This window comes from Mobula hypostoma, chromosome 1 (assembly GCF_963921235.1).
Source record: "Mobula hypostoma chromosome 1, sMobHyp1.1, whole genome shotgun sequence".
Classification (NCBI taxonomy): domain Eukaryota; kingdom Metazoa; phylum Chordata; class Chondrichthyes; order Myliobatiformes; family Myliobatidae; genus Mobula; species Mobula hypostoma.
In genome coordinates this window covers 216,659,003-216,676,333 of record NC_086097.1, presented here as the reverse complement: position 1 = coordinate 216,676,333, position 17,331 = coordinate 216,659,003, and the positions used below count along the sequence as shown (strand labels likewise).

Below are 17,331 nucleotides of genomic sequence, written 5' to 3'. Positions count from 1 at the left end.
TGATGTTAGTATTATTTCTTCCTCCTTTACCTCAATTAGTTTTCTTCCTGTGGCATCTTCTAATTTTGTCTGTCTCTTCTTATTTCAGGCAGGAGGTGACAGGTAATTTATGTGGTGAGGTAACATCCTTTAAGTGGTTACAATTCAATTAGATTTGGCTAATTTGCTCCTTTGCACAAGATCACATTTTCTGAATTAATGATTGCTGCCAGGCTGTTGCTCCATTACTTCAACAAACCCTCCCTGCCCACTACTTCCTTGACTTGCATCCCTTTTTCCTAACGACTTCAGTTTACGTTTGCAAGATTCTCTTCATGGGCTTTGCAAATGTTGACTGCCCTCCACTACAATCATCTAACTTTATGTTCTTTATTCTTATTCTTAACCACTAATGCTGCTTTCCACATAAATTTCTGTAGCACCGTTTTAGCAAATCTAGTACCCTCTTACTGTTTCTAACGATATCCTCCCCACTTCCTTAAAACTTCAAAAAGTACTAAAATCCAGTGTTAACTTTGAGATTAATTGTCACCCAGTCATCTGTAATAAATTTGATGGAAGAATCATGGAATAAGCGGAGATGGCATTTTTAATGCTTTTCAGGATTTTTGCACCTCTTGCATAGAAGTCACATTGAACTAGCCATACTCACAAGGATCCCTGTGGGAAAACATCATGTTCTTAATATCTTTAAAGTCTTATGAGTACAGAGCAAGGGTTAACAACAGAGTGGCAGAATGTACATTTGCGTGATCCAGTGTCCACAGTGTGAAAGGAGAGCGGGTGACTAATAGTAGAAAAATTATATTAGTGTGCCAAGAAAAGCATCAAGAAAAGATAATCAGCATAATGGTAATATAGTTAAGATAGTGGGTGGACCTGTGCTGCAAAGTAATTGTTTCCAAAGTGAGAGTTAGGATTCAGGAGGAGCCAGTTAGTAATAATTAAAGTTCCACATAATTTCTTGGGCATTATTCCTTGAGGATGCAAAGACATTAATGAAGAGAATTAGCTACTGGAAAGGATATTGGAATTCCTTCTACAATAGAAAACACATCAACATAGTATGACAAAACAAACAGCCTGAATTATCCATTAAAAGAAGCATTCATGGCATATTCTTCTAATAAGTTGCATTTAATCTGTTCTTATTTATTTTTAAACACTTGTAGTCCTTTGCTTAGTTGTCTTTTCTTGCTTTCTGCTCTTCAAATAGTTATGCCTCATGCTAGGTATGATTCCATCTGCATCACAATTAATTCATGAAAGTGCTTAAATCATACAAAATATTTCTCTTTTTTTTTGCAGGGGATGTAAGGGTGAGAAGCCGGGCAGGGTTTCAACCTGAAAGAAGAGACTCACATCCTTACATTGATTTTCGCCTTTTGCACTGTAAGAATGTTATTTGAGCTTTTGTTAAGATTTATTTATGAATAATCTGACTTAATTGCAAGAACTTGAATAACATTGTACTTCTATTTGTAATTAAAAGAAAGCTTGAAATGCTGAAATACAAGAAGTGTGTTAGAAAATTGGTGCAGAGTTGCATTTTGCTGTGTTAAGGTTTTTCTTAGTTCAATGAAGGTATCAATTAGGTAGCAGCACTCAGAGCCAAAGTATTTGTATTCTTCAGGTTACGTTAATGCGAAAATATCAGTTATTTTCTTTGTTCCCAACTATCGTTTTCATTATTACTTTCAACCTCATTCTCTGTTGTTATCAACGACCATTGTGAGAAGCTCATTATGACAAGGAATAGTACTGAAGAACGCGATCGCGATCTGTTGAACTATTGCATTACCCACTTACTCAGCAAATCAGAACTTACCTACGATTTCTCTACTTTTTCTTCTGTCTTTAGCTACGTAGCTATGGCAAAGTTAGATTCCCTTAAAAGGTTCAACATTGCTGATGGTTACAAGGTATATGCAAAATTGTGTAGAGAAAAAAGGATGACAGTGCTTGAAAAGTGAGCAAGAGTAAAAAAGGTAGCATGAGAGGTTTGGATTCATTTACACATTTGCACAGAGATCTGGATGATTGTATGATTGTATTTTCTAGAATTAAGAGCCCGTTAAGTTTTTGAATCATTGAATCCAGGAGTGAAGAATTAAACTTCCTCCAGTCTTGTTCTCATTATTTGCGGCTCCTTCCATTGTTTGGGAATTTGACCAAGTTTTCTTTACAACCCTCAGCCCAATGTCCAGTGGGCATCAGTGAATCTGCTGTCCAATCTCCTTTATTTGTATTGTATTACAGGTAACACCAATGACTGTCAAATATAATGCACATAGAAGGGCACACAATTTTTTGGGGAGTGGGCCAGATTGGCAATCCACAAAAGTCCCAAAAGCTATGTTCCTCTTTACCAATGTAGTGTTTCTGTTTTGAAGTCCCATGGAAAGTTTGTTAATTGCTAATAACTTGTGTTTCTCTTCTACCTTCCCCCAGCCTGCTTGTCAGAAACTTTTTATACTCAAGTCAAATCTTAGTGCTTACCTTCTCCACTTGAGATCTACTTGATGTATCAGGGGCTCTCACTGCGTTTAGTTGTTTTATTATTGAATGATTCCATCAAGGGTCAAGTCCTATTTATATCCTGCCTTGGTGTATCGATGAAGTCCTGATGCTTGTATATTGATTAGAATGGACATTTTTAGGGGAAGTTGGCACTAGTATGTTAATGGAGGGGCTGAGTTTAGCAGACTTACTGTCAATATAATCTGGTCTTCCTAGCAGAGCTGCATCCTGCAGAATCCAGGTTAAAATTCAGCCAGTGAGTTTAAATCTCACCAGAGAAGCCGGCTACTGTATATTTCAGTTATCTGGAATCTGCGTCTATCCTTACGGACCTATCTGGTCACTGTTATTCAGGAGTGGAAATTTTATTCTTATCTCAGACCATCTCATTCAAATGCAACTCCAGTGCCATGAAATTTGATTGATTCAGACCTCTAAAAGATCTAGCAAAACACTCAGCTGTGCTAAGTATGTACAGCAAAAATTATTTTAGACTGATCATACAGCCTTTCCTGGCACTGGATCGGGATAGATTTTGGGTCCAGCCAAACCCATTGATCCTGTAGATTAGAGTCTCACTTGTTAGAGTTGAGAAATATGCCTCTATTGGGAATTGTACCTAAGTAGGAAACACCCTGATAAAACAACTCTTGTCCAATCACACTTTTAAGCTAATGCCCCAGACTACTACTTCATAGCTAGGTGTCTTGTTCTGGGGCAAGCCACCAAGAGTTACCTAGCAATGGTGCCATAGTGCTATACCATGAAGAGGGAATGCTTGTGAGTTTGTTCTATTTACTTCAGACTCATGAAGTCTAATGGCATCAAGCCAAGGAAGCCACAGTTAGAACATAGAAATCTACAGCACATTACAGGCTCTTTGGCCTGCAATGGTTGTGCTGGCTATGTAACCTACTCTAGAAACTGGCTGGAATTTCCCTACCATGTAGCCCTCTATTTCTCTAAGTACCATGTAACTATTTAACAGTCTATTAAAATACCCTATTGTATCTGCCTCTATCACCATTGTTGGCAGTGCATTCCACGCACTCACTACTCCCTGTGTGGGAAAATTTACCTTTAACATCCACATGTACCTACTTCCGATCACCTAAAAACTATGCCCCTCATGTTAGCTATTTCAACCATGGGAAAAAGCCTCTCGCTATCCACAAGATCAATGCCCCTCATCATCATGTATACCTCTATCAGGTCACCTCTCATCCTCTGTCGCTCCCAAGGAGAAAAGACCGAATTCACTCACCTATTCTCATAAGGAATGCTCTCCAATCCAGGCAACATACTTGCAGTGAAGTGACCAGAACTGAACACAAGTACTCCAAGTGGGGTCTAACTAAGGTCTTGTATAGCTGTAACATTACCTTATGGCTCTTGAACTCAATCCCACAGTTGAAGAAGGCCAATACACCATATGCCTTCTTAACAACACTGTCAACCTGTGCAGCAGCTTTGAGTGTCCTATGGACACAGACCCCAAGATCTTACTGATCCTCCACACTGCCAAGAATCTTACATTAATATTATATTCTGTCTTCAAATTTGACCTACCGAAATGAACCACTTCACACTTATCTGGGTTGAACTCCATCTGCCTCTTATTACCTCTTAGTATCCTTTGTTAGCTGATGAATCTGTTTAGCTGGAAAAATTGCCACCACATTCTTGTGAAGACATTGAGGACATCTACACCATATCTTTTGCACTACCACCATGCTCAGTGGAATGGGTTCAGAATAAATGTAGCAAATCAAAATGTGGCAGCCTTTAGAAGTTTGGTTTACTTTTCACTCTACTGCTGTTATCCAAGTTACCATGACTGATAAAATGAGGACTTCAGAAGTGCCTGACAGGAGAAAGCACGAGGCATGCTTCAAACTGATGTGTCAACACATAGTTCAGAGGAACTACCATGGACATCAACATGATGTTTGACTTAGTGTGGCATCGAAGAAACCTAAAATATGGGCAGGATCTCCCTGTGGCCACACATTTTAATTCCACGTCCCATTCCCATTCTGACATGTCTATCCACGGCCTCCTCTACTGTAAAGATGAAGCCACACTCAGGTTGGAGGAACAACACCTTATATTCCGTCTGGGTAGCCTCCAACCTGATGGCATGAACGTTGACTTCTCTAACTTCCGTTAATGCCCCACCTCCCCCTCGTACCCCATCTGTTATTTATTTATATACACACATTCTTTTTCTTTTTCACTCTCTCCTTTTTCTCCCTCTATCTCTCTCACTATACCCCTTGCCCATCCTCTGGGTTTTTTCCCCCTCCCCCTTTTCTTTCTCCCTAGGCCTCCTGTCCCATGATCCTCTGATATCCCTTTTGCCAATCACCTGTCCAGCTCTTGGCTCCATCTCTCCCCCTCCTGTCTTCTCCTATCATTTTGGATCTCCCCCTCCCCCTCCCACTTTCAAATCTCTTACTAGCTCTTCCTTCAGTTAGTCCTGACGAAGGGTCTCGGCCTGAAACTTCAACTGTACCTCTTCCTAGAGATGCTGCCTGGCCTGCTGCGTTCACCAGCAACTTTGATGTGTGTTGCGTTGATATGGGGAGGAAATCTAGTCAAACCTCCTTTAAAGGACTCTAGACATCTCATTTCCAGGATATTGCTGAGGTTTTTAATGATAGTGACCTGAGCCATCCGTTCTTTTTATGATTTCAGAAGTGAGGATGTTGTCTGATGATTGCATTTCTATTGATACACCTATGAGTAGCAAGATTTGTTCCTGGTTTGGGTGTGAATTGATGAAGAGTATATTATGGTGTATTTGGGGCGGCACAGTAGCATAGTGGTTAGCACAGTGCTTTACTGTTTAGTGAGCTCGGTTCAATTCCTGCTACTGCCAGTAAGGAGCTTGTATGTTCTCCCCGTGACTCCCATCGTTTTCCTCCCACTGACTAAAGATGTACTGGTTGGTAGGTTAATTGGTCATTGTAAATTGTCCTGTGATTAGGCTCAGGTTAAATTGTGGGATTGCTGGGCAGCATGGCTCGAAGGACGTATTCTGTGCTATGTCTCAATGAAAACAATAAAATTAAATATCTGTCATATGAGTGCCAGATAATGGCCATCGCATAAAAGAGAGTCAAGCCATCTTATCTTGATATTCAATGGTATTTCTTGATATTTAACAAGAAATTCTGCTCCCCAATAACTGGAGTCACCACTGCCTAGAAACTTACCTGGTCCATCCAGTCACATAATTACTATGACAAAAAGTGAGTGATTTGATATTTTGCTGCCAGCTGCTCAGCTTCTGTCTTGGTGCAGGTATTGGTTTAGTATTCTCACATTTAAAGGCATCCGTTAGTCTTGCGAGACCATGGATCTGTACCTGGCAAGTCTTCAGTCTCCAGGGCGCAGACCTGGGCAAGGTTGTATGGAAGACCAGCAGTTGCCCATGCTGCAAGTCTCCCCTCTCCATGATACTGATGTTGCCCAAGGGAAGGGCAAGGGCCGATACAGCTTGGCACCAATGTCGTCGCAGAGTACTGTGTGGTTAAGTGCCTTGCTCAAGGACACAACACGCTGCCTCGGCTGGGGCTCGAACTCACGACCTTCAGATACAGATACAGATACTATTCTAAAATACAGTACACTGATTTACAGTGAAAAACTATTTTGCAAGCTAACCATACAGATAATTTCAAAACAAATACTTTGAGGTATGAAAGTGAAAAGCAGTGTGCGGCAGTTGTGCTTTTGATTTATATTCTGAACTTCCCTTTGGGAGTGGAGGGTTAAGCCACATTTGTAAATACAGAAAGTGCAAAATGTTGTTTTGTTTGATTGACGTTTTAATGTTGTGGAACAAAAACCAGAATAGTTGTTTTTCACCTTTATTAGAGTGTAGTTGAATTTCTAGGCAGTCTGTGATTTTTGAGAGAGTATGGCTAGTCCAGAACATTGAAGTTGCCTTCTGCAATCCATAATATTAGTCTGAGGGGAATGATATTAATGTAAAGGGTTATGAAATTTGTGATAATCGTGGAATATTTTAAAGACCATTTATGGTCTTAGCAAATTAAGGTGACATCAGCATAATCTAATGAACCCAACTTTTGATTATTACAACTAAAGTCAATATAGGGTAGTACTGTGATCCATCATAAGTGATATATGTATTAATCTTTGTTATGCACTTCTTTTTTTTTGGAAGTACCACCAGAAACCGGAGATTTGGCTTCAGCAAGGAAGATAAAAAGGTTGTTAAGTTTTCAAAGATATTTTCGATCAGGTCATTTATTTCGTGGTATTCCTTCTGTGGATTCTCTCTGCATACTGGATGATAATTATAGTGGCCAAGCCATGGTGAGTTTGAAATGTTACTTCATTATCAATGATCAGTCGTGTAATAATGTTTGTCCTAATTCCTTGGAATTAAAAGTATTTGATGGTTAGAATTTTAGAAATGTTTATAATTGTGTAAATTTATTTGTTTAAAAAAATCACAATATTTTAAAATTCCCTTTAGTAATAGTAATAGAGTTAGAGTGTGATATTTCTCTTCACTGGTCAGCTACAGATTATTGGTAGGGAATTCTGACAGGTAGCCAGTTTGACACAATACAGGTGGCCCCTGTTTTCTGAACGTTCGCTTTACAACAGCTCGCTGTTACAAAAGACCTACATTAGTTACCTGTTTTCGCTTTTACGAGAAAAGCAGCCAAGCTCCCCCCCCTCCCCCGGAACTGCATTCTAGCCACCATAGCTTAAACACGTGTCTATGAGCATCTGTGCTTTATCTCGATTTATTTTGTGCATCGTTAGCAAGATGTGTTCTAAGGTATCAGAAAAGCCTAAAAGAGCTCGTAAGGGTGTTATGCTTAGCGTAAAACTGGACCTAATTAAGCGTTTTGATCATAGTCAATGAAGTAAGGACATTGTCCGCGCGTTGAACTTGCCTGCGTCCACCATTCGCACTATTTACACACAGAGAGAAAGGATTTTGAAAGCTGCCGATGTTACTGTTGGTTCTGCTCGTGGCAAAGTGGTCTCTTAGTCGGCATCCAATAATGGATAAAATGGAAAGTCTATTGCTTGAGTGGATTGATGAGTGTACAAAGCATGGTGTTCCGTTAAATTTTCTTATACTTAAGGAGAAATCAGTCAGTCTTTTTAATAAGCTGAAACAGAAAGCACTGGATGATGGTGATGAAAGTGTTGTGAAAGTGGAATTTAAAGGTTGTCATGGGTGGTTTGATTGGTTTCTGAGGCGAGGGCAGCTTCATAGAGAGTGCTTCGGCTGATAGTGAAGCTGCCGAAACGTTCCCAGCAGAACTGAAGAAAATAATTACAGAAGATGGTTATTCATATAAGCAGGTGTTTAACTGTGATGAAACTGCAATTTATTGGAAAAAATTGCCGAGCAAGATATTCTTTTCGATAGCAGAAAAGCAGGCTAAGGGACACAAAGCATCGAAGGACAGGTTTACCCTAATGCTTATTATTAATGCTACTGGTGATGCTGTCCTTAAGCCTCTACTAGTGTACCATTCAGAAAATCCAAGGGTACTTAAAGATGTCGATAAGAATACACTTCCTGTTGTGTTCCGTTCACATCCAAGCGGTGGGAATACCCAAGGGATTTTTTTCTGAGTACATAAGTGAATACGTTAGTCCTTTTGTTGTAAAGTACTGTAGAGAAAATAACTTCGATAATAGGTGTTTTGTGATTGTCGATAATTGTGCTGCTCATCCACCTGGCATTACCAAGTATGGTGGTAACATTTGTGTTGCGTTCTTACCACCGAATACGACATCGTTGTTGCAGCCGTGCAACCAAGGCCTAATAGCCACAATTAAGGCTTACTATACACAAAATGTCATGCGTTTTATTGTAAGTGCCATTGACAGAGAGGGCAACTCTGAAGCGTCTTTGCAAGAGATCTGGAAAGAATACAATATAAAATTGGCAATTGCCAACCTTGGAGATGCTCTCGATAAGCTAACAGTCTCGCTGAGAAATGGCGTTTGGAGGAAACGTGTGTCCCAAAGCAGTGAACAATTTTAAAGGCTTCGAACCATCAACAATAAATATGGCAATAGTAACTTTGGCTAAGGAGGCTGGGTTTGTGGAAGTTGACGAAGATGATGTTGAAGAGGTTTTGGCATCCCATGACTAAGAACTGACAGATGAAGAGTTGATGAAATTGCAAGGGGAAAGGATACGAATGGAAACCGAACGTGGTAACGAACAGCCCGAAAGTGAAGTCGTCCAGGAACTGAACATGAAGCACTTGCATGCGATTTTCGCTGCGATTGACATCGCTGCAATGATTACAGAAAAGTATGACTTTAATTTTGAAAGGGCACGTAGGTTTCGGACATATTTGCAGGATGGTTTGACTGCTTACAAAGAACTGTATGATAGAAAAATGTGTGAGGCTAAGCAGTCAAGCATACTGTCGTTTCTCAAACCTTCCGCATCAGCTACAGCAGATGACGAACCTCGGCCTTCGACATCGAGGCAGGCAGACATAGAAGATGTTAGTGACCAGACTCCTATACCTCCCACCACAGCAACCTCAGCCTAACACACCATCATCAGTGTGCTCGCTGTCTTCCCAATTCTGGTAAGTGAAACTACACTGTACGTACATTATTACTTTATATAGGCTGTGTATTTTTATGTGTTATTTGGTATGATTTGGTAGGTTATTTTTCGGACCTGGGAACAAGCAAAAATGTTTCCATTGTAAATGAAAGACATTTTTGTGAAAGTGGAATTTAAAGGTAGTCATGGGTGGTTTGATCGGTTTTTGAGGCGATAGCAGCTTCATAGCTTAAAGGTTACTGGAGAGAGTGCTTCCGCCAAGAGCGCTTGCGTGAGATTTTCGCTATGCTTGACAGTGCTGCAACGATGATTTCTACTTTATATAGGCTGTGTATTTATCATATCATTCCTGCTTTTACTATATGTTTGTGTTAGGTTTTATGTGCTGCTTGGTATGATTTGGTAGGTTATCTTTTTGGGTCTGGCAACACTCAAAACTTTTTCCCATTAAAAATTAATGGTAATTGCTTCTTCGTCTTACGCCATTTCGGTTTACGAACGGTTTCATAGGAATGCTCTACCTTTGGATAGCAGGGGAAGCCTGTACTGGAAAGGACTTTGCTCCTGTGTAATCGTAACAGTATGGGAGAACATCAAATATTGAAGTATGCTATATTCAAATTGGTTGTGGTCTGGAAATTCAACTGCATTTGTTGGTTTTTATGTGCCATTGCAATCAACATTTCCCAGTATGAAAAGAGCATAATGCAACTTTGAACCAAACATTTCCTTGCAAGTGACATTCCTATACATGAGCAACGTTGAACCCACAGCAGTGGTGTCAATGCAGTGCATATTTTGACGCAGTTACAGCTCTGTAAGTTTAATACTAGGCTACAAATCAGTACTGGCTTAACCTCCAACAGAGGCTTTAATGGAAGGAAGCAAGGTCACTTGAATATTCCTTAAAGGGATAAACTTTAACATGAACCATTGAAAATCAATGATACATTCAATTTTGCAACAGTGAATCAGATTTCAATTATATTATCTGTTATTTGGGATAGGTTTGGAATGTAACAATGTAGGTAGGAGGTGGGGATGGTCTCCCTGAAGTGGTTTTTGATTGACACAATATCCAATCAAATGTCGGGTAAGTGGAGTGCCCATTCCTGTGCCCTTTGGTAGACACCTTTGGTTGTCTTAGTTATTCCGCTTTGCATATGACTGTTGTGGTCCCATACAGTTAATGTGCAAAATCGTGTCATATGCAAAGCAAAGTCACCTATGCAGTCGGAAGTTAGGGATAAATTTAAGCACTGGTTCCCAACCGGAATAACGAGGGATTAGCTACGGGTACACATGACATTTTGAATGAAATATACTTCCTTCAAGAGGAAAGCTGTGAATCAGTTCAAACATTGAATTTAGGGCTTTCAACTTTTTATCATTTTTAACATCTTGGTTATTCTGAAGAAGACACTTCCAGGTAATTGCAAAGCCTCTGTAAAAGGAAACCTCAGAACATATCTGGAATTTGAGGGTAGTTCGCAGTTTTATGTGCAGTTCTTTTTTAGGCCCTTATGCAAGATTATTGGAAGATTTTTAATTTAACCTCAACAAAAGTAAAATACTACATGGATGGAAATCTGAGAAACAAATATTGGAAATAGTCATGTGGCATTCATGGAAAATGAAGCAAAGATAATGTTGCACATCAATTAAGTGTTCAAAGCTAATCATCTAATTAAAATCGTCGCATAATTTTCTTTTCTGTATTTGCTGTTCGACCTACTAGATTTTTTTTACATTTGCTGGGGATCCTCTTAACCATGCCTTTCAAAATTTGCATACTTTTGTTCAGTTTAGTTGAAGTGGATCGGAGGCAAGTTAAGTAGCTGCCGTAAATAAATTGCAGCATTTGAGATGTGTGACTAACCCAAACCTGTTACTTTTTTGATGGACCACAACCTGGCTGAGTATCAGACAGTGAAAATGAAGATAAATTGTCATTCCATTTAACACCTACAGTTACAAGATACATAGCTTAAACTTTACACATTAGCTTAAGTAGAATCTGCATTTGGCATGCCACCAAAATCGGGGGGGGGGGGTGGTATAACTCATTAGGTTCACTGTAGGCAAAGTGCTAAGCGGCAGAGTGTTGGAGGCCTGTGTCTAGTGGTGTGCTGGGATGTTGGTAATCTATATAAATGATCTGGATGTAAATGTACAAGATGATTATGAAGTTTGCACATGATGCTAAAACAGCTGGTATTGGAATTGTAGAAGATTATGAAAAATTACCAGGAGTTCCTGGATGTCAGCATCTCTGAGGATCTATTCTGGGCCCGGCATATCAATGCAGTTACAAAGAAGGCACAACAGCAGCTATATTTCATTAGGAGTTTGAGGAGATTTGGTATGTCATCAAAGACACTTGCAAATTTCTACAGGTGTACTGTGGAGAGCATTCTAACTGACTGTATCATTGTCTGGTATGGTGGGGGGTGCTGTGTGTTGGAAATGCACAGGATTGAAATAGCTGTAGAAAGCTGTAAACTTAGTCAGTTCCATCATGGGCACTAGCCCCCCCAGCATCCAGGACACCTTCAAGGAAGGATACCTCAAAATGTGACATCCATTATTAAGGACCTGTATCACCCAGTACATGCCCTCTTATTGCTACCATCAGGGAGGAGGTAGAGGAGTCTGAAGGCACACACTCAGCGATTCAGGAACAGCTTCTATCCCCCCACCATCAGATTTCTGAATGGACATTGAACCCATATACTGCCTCACTATTTTTTATTTATTTTTGCACTAATTTAATTTAACTTTATTAATAAGTAGACTTGTTGTAAATTTAGTTTTTAATAGACAACGGGGTGACCTGTTGGGACACCTTTTGAGAGAAGGGTAGTGCAGTCTGATGTGAACAGAATGAACATTACATTTTCCTGAATGCTATTGCTATTGCTTTGCTTTGGAAACTAAAGTAGAAAACCGCAGTTTATTAAAGAAGAACAGTGCATAGCAAAGCAAATATAGCTGCTCCTCATTTAACGAAGGACACTTTTGATGGCATCATTTCTGGTTTGTCTGCCACCTTTGTGCTTCTCGTTGTCATTCTGGAAACGTGCAGTCCTTTCATTCTCTGTCTCTTCAACTCTTCTGCTGTTTATTCTTAGTCTCTGATCCTGGAGACATGCATGCCTCTCCTCCTCTGTCTCTTCTTCTGTCATCTTATTTTATCCCAACTGTTTAATCCTGGAGTTGTGCGGCCCTGGCCTCATCCAATTCTTGTTCTATCCCTCTCCTTGCTGCTTCCCGACGACATTTGTCGTCATCTCTTGACCATAATGTCCCCTTTCCCTTTCCATGCGGCATAATTAGGCTGACCATTTTTTTTACCCTAATGCTGGATAGAAGATACGAAGCAGTAACACCAAAGGATGCTGATTATTCTTGATGATGTGGTTGGCGCTCTCCTAAATGGATGTGATATAGTCACCGCTGTCCTTTGACTGCAGCAAAGGGTTTTATGGGTGTCTCAGAGTACGTCATTACAATAAGATTTAATTATCTCTTATTGATGGATGGCAGTTTGATCTGTCCCGATCCTGCACATGCTGATGGTGATTAGAATGTGACCCCTGGAAATAGAGCTGCCCTGCCCTTTTGCTGCGGGAGGTGTCACTGCTGAGGCTGGCCGTGCGCATGCGTCGGGCTGTCGCGTCCTAATTCCCATGATGGTCGATCGGGTCTCGGGTGAAAGCCAGCCTGTTGATTTTTGGCGAATGAGCAATTTTATATGAATATATAACCCTGAACTTTGCCTGCATTCTGTAAGTTAGCGCATTTGAATTCAATTTAGCCAAAAAAAGTGCCACTGTAATGCACCGTTTGCGCTAATTGGAGGTCACAAACAGACAGAGCATGAGAGTTTTAGTAGTATATAGATTAATTATATATTGCAGTGTACTGCTGCCAAATCACATCAGATTTTATGATGTATGCCAGTGATATTAATCCCAATGCTGATTCTGGTCAGGTAGCTGTGTGGGCTGAGGATTGGAAAATTGCTTTCAATGCAGTAGTTGCATTTTAGGAGCTCAAACCAGGGTAGGACTAATACAGTAGGGTCTTGGGGAGTGTCATGGAACAGAGGGACTTAGGAGTATAAATGCATATATCTTAGAGAAGTGTAACTGGTAGATAGGGTTGTGAAGAAGGTGTTTGGCATACTGGCTTTCATTGGTTCGGGCCTGAATATAGGAGTGGGGAAGTTGTGTTGCAGTTATACAAGATACTGGTGAAGTCTCGCTTGTAGAACTGTATGCAGTTTGGTCACCGTGGGAGAGGAAGACGGTTTTGTAAGCTAGAAAGAATGCAGAACATTTTATCGGGATACTGCCTGGATCTGCAGAGTGGGCTGGTCTGAGTTATAAGGAGAGGTTTTGTAGATTAGGTTTTCTGTAATTTTTGTTTACTGTTTTGCCAGAGCTCCTTGAAGGTACCCTTGATTCGATCTTGATTTGATGTCAAAGGCAGACAATCTCTTCTTAGCTACTTTGTACATCTTCGGATTTAGGACCATAATCAGAATCAGGTTTATTATCCTGACGAAGGGTCTCGGCCTGAAACGTCGACTGCACCTCTTCCTAGAGATGCTGCCTGGCCTGCTGCATTCACCAGCAACTTCGATGTGTGTTGCTTGAATTTCCAGCACCTGCAGAATTCCTGTTGTTTTTATTATCACCAATATGTGTCATGAAATCTGTTATCTTCACAGCAGCAGTTCAATGCAATACATAATGTAGAAGAAAAAAATAATAGTATTAAATAAATCAATTACTTTATACGTATATTGAATAGACTAAAAATTGTGCAAAAAACAGATAATATATATTTTTTTTTAAAAGTGAAGTAACGTTTAAGGATTCAATATCCATTTAGGAATCGGATGGCAGAGGGGAAGAAGCTGTTCCTGAATCGCTGAGTGTGTGCCTTCTGGCTTCTGTACCTGATGGTAACAGTGAGAAAAGGGCATGCCCTGGGTGCTGGAGGTTCTTAATAATGGATGCTGCCTTTCTGAGACACTGCTTCTTGAAGATGTCTTGCGTACTTTGTAAACTAGTGCCCAAGATGGAGACGACTAACTTTACAACCCTCTGCAGCTTCTTCCGATCCTGTGCCGTAGCCACCCCCACTCCCCCATAGCAGACAGTGATGGTGATGTAGCCTCTCCATGGTACATCTATAGAAGTTTTTTACTGTATTTGTTGACATACCAAATCTGTTCAAACTCCTAATGAAGTATAGTTGCTGTCTTGCTGCCTTTATAATTGCATCGATATGTTGGGACCAGGATAGGTCCTCAGAGATCTTGACACCCAAGAACTTGAAAGTGCTCACTCCTTATGATCCCTCTGAGGATTGGTATGTGTTACTTTATCTTGCCCTTCCTGAAGTCCACAATCAGCTCTTTCATCTTACTGATGTCGAGTGCCAGGTTGTTGCTGCAACACCAATCCACTAGTTGACATATTGGCATATCTCGCTCCTGTACACCAGGGGTCCCCAACCTTTTTTGCACCGCGGACCAGTTTAATATTGACAATATTCTTGCAGACTGGCTGACCAGGGGGGTGGGGATGGTGTTAGTCAACAGTGGGCATGACAGGAAATGAGTAAAGGTGCAACTGACTCCTATCGTTCCATATCGCCAAATTGTATCATTTCCTCGCGGCTCGGTGGTTGGGGACCACTGCTGTACGCTCTCTCGTCACCATCTGAGATTCTACCAACTACGGTTGTATCATCAGCAAATTTGTAAATGGTATTTGAGCTATGCCTAGCCACACATGGGTATAGAGAGAGTAGAGCAGTGGACTAAGCACACACCCCTGAGGTGCATCAGTGTTGATTGTCAACGAGGAGGAGATGTTATCACCAATCCGCACAGATTGTGGTCTTCCAGTTAGGAAGTCGAGGATCCAATTGCGAGGGAGGTACAGAGGCCCAGGTTATGTAACTTCTCAGTCAGGATTGTGGGAATGATGGTATTAAAATGCTGAGCTGTAGTCGACGAACAGCATCCTGACATAAGTGTTTGTGTTGTCCAAGTAGCCTAAAGCCGTGTGAAGAGCCATGGAGATTGCAACCGCCGTTGACCTGTTGTGGCGATAGGCAAATTGCAGTGGGTCCTAGTCCTTGCTGAGCCAGGAGTTCAGTTTAGTCATGACCAATCTCTTAAAGCATTTCATCACTGTAGATGTGCGTGCTGCTGGGCGATAATCGGTAAGGCAGCTCACATTATTCTTCTTAAGCACTGGTATAATTGTTGCCTTTTCGAAGCAAGTGGGAACTTCTGCCTATAGCAGTGAGAAGTTGAAAATGTCCTTGAATACTCCCGCCAGTTAGTTGACACAGGTTTTCAGAGCCTTACCAGGTACTCCATCGAGACCTTCTACCTTGCGAGGGTTCACTCTCTTTAAAGACAGTCTAACATTGGCCTCTGAGACAGAGATCACAGGGTCATCAGGTGCAGCAAGGATCTTCACAGCTATAGTTGTGTTCTCCCTTTCAAAGTGGCATAGAGGCATTGAGTTCATCTGGTAGTGAGGCATCGCTGCCATTCACGCTATTAAGTTTTGCTTTGTAGGAAGTAATGTCTTACAAACCCTGCCAGAATTGTCATACATCTGATGTCGCCTCCAACCTCGTTCGAAGTTGTCTCTTCGCCCTTGAAATAGCCCTACACAAATCATACCTGGTGTTCTGGTACAGACCTGGAGTCATTTCCGGGATGCCTAGGGGCAACACTTGTCGCAGCAGAACTCTCAATGGATACAATTGAATATTCTCGTTTCAGCCTGATATAGCTTAAAAAGCACAACTGATTCCAAGGTCAGTACAGTAAACTAAGATGTCTTAATGTGTTTAAGCAGACTGATGCTGCTTAAAACTGATGGGAACAATGCTGACCGTGGACGGACTCCTTGCTAGATCCCACGAAGGAAACATGGTTGTAGGTCAGGGACACAAGTGTGCTTAAGGAAACAGGGTTTTAGACTCCCAATACCAACCATCTTGCTGGCAAATGTGCAGTCTCTGGTGAATAAAATCGATGATCTCAGAGCTAGGGTGTTGAATCAGAGGGTCATTTGGACCGTGTGTGTTCTTTGATTCACGGAATATTGATTAACCTCTTCTGTACCAGATGCAGCGATTGAGATCAAGGTAATTACTATACGCTATCAGGATAGATCTATAAAGTCTCTCAAAAGCAGAGGTGGAGGAGTATGCTTCATGATCAACTCTTCTTGGTGCAGGAATATATCAGTGCTGTCCCAATTCTGCTCACCAGACCTGGAATATCTAGCAGTAAAATGCCGTCTTTTTTACCTACGGCGGGAGATTTCTGGGATCATTTTGGTAGTAGTATACATTCCATCTCAGGCCAATGTCATTCAAGCTTTAGATGATATGAGCAGTGGGATCAACATGCACGAAACAGTGCACCCTATCGCCTTCACCATCGTTTTGGGGGATTTTAACCAGACCAGTCTGAAAAAATTACTAAGCAATTACCACCAACAGATCTCTTGCAATACCAGAGGAAACAACACACTGGACCACTGTTGCACCACCATCAAGAATGCCTACCCTGCTATTCCACGACCCCACTTCTGATCACCTGCTCCTTGAGTATAGGCAGAGACTGAAGACTGCAGCACCAGTAGTGAGGACCAAGAAGGTATGGACAAGGGAAGCACAGGAGTGCTTACAGGACTGCTTTGAATTGGTGGACTGGACTATATTCAGGCCTTCATCTTCGAACCTGGATGAGTGTGCTGCAGTTGTTACCGACTCCATTGAACCCTGTGCGGCTGAGTGTGTGCCTACAAAGACTTGCTGTACATTCCCAAACCAAAAGCCGTGGATGAACCGGGGGTACAACAGGATATTAAGAGGGCAAACAGAATGTTGGCCTTCATTGGTAGAGGGATTGAATTCAAGAGCAGGGAGGTCATGCTGCAACTATACAGGGTACTGGTGAAGCAGTACTGGAGTACTGTGCAGTTCTGGTCTCCATACTTGCGGAAGGATATACTGGCTTTGGAGGCAGTGCAGAGGAGGTTCACCAGGTTGATTCCAGAGATGAAGGGGTTAACCTATGAGGAGAGATTGAGTTGCCTGGGACTATACTCTCTGGAATTCAGAAGAATGAGAGGGGATCTTTTAGAAACATACAAAATTTTGAAAGGGATAGA

General features: G+C 41.2%; 1 protein-coding gene across 2 annotated transcripts in view; it reads left to right on the top strand.

Annotated features, from left to right (window-relative positions):
* Nucleotides 1-17,331, top strand: part of pde7a (phosphodiesterase 7A) — a 180,766-nt gene that overhangs the window by 81,690 nt on the left and 81,745 nt on the right. For both annotated transcript variants that reach the window (XM_063064360.1, XM_063064369.1), the window contains 2 exons: nt 1,309-1,392; nt 6,716-6,867. In XM_063064360.1, coding sequence (XP_062920430.1) covers nt 1,309-1,392; nt 6,716-6,867 — 236 coding nt within the window. The remainder of the gene's footprint in view (nt 1-1,308; nt 1,393-6,715; nt 6,868-17,331) is intronic.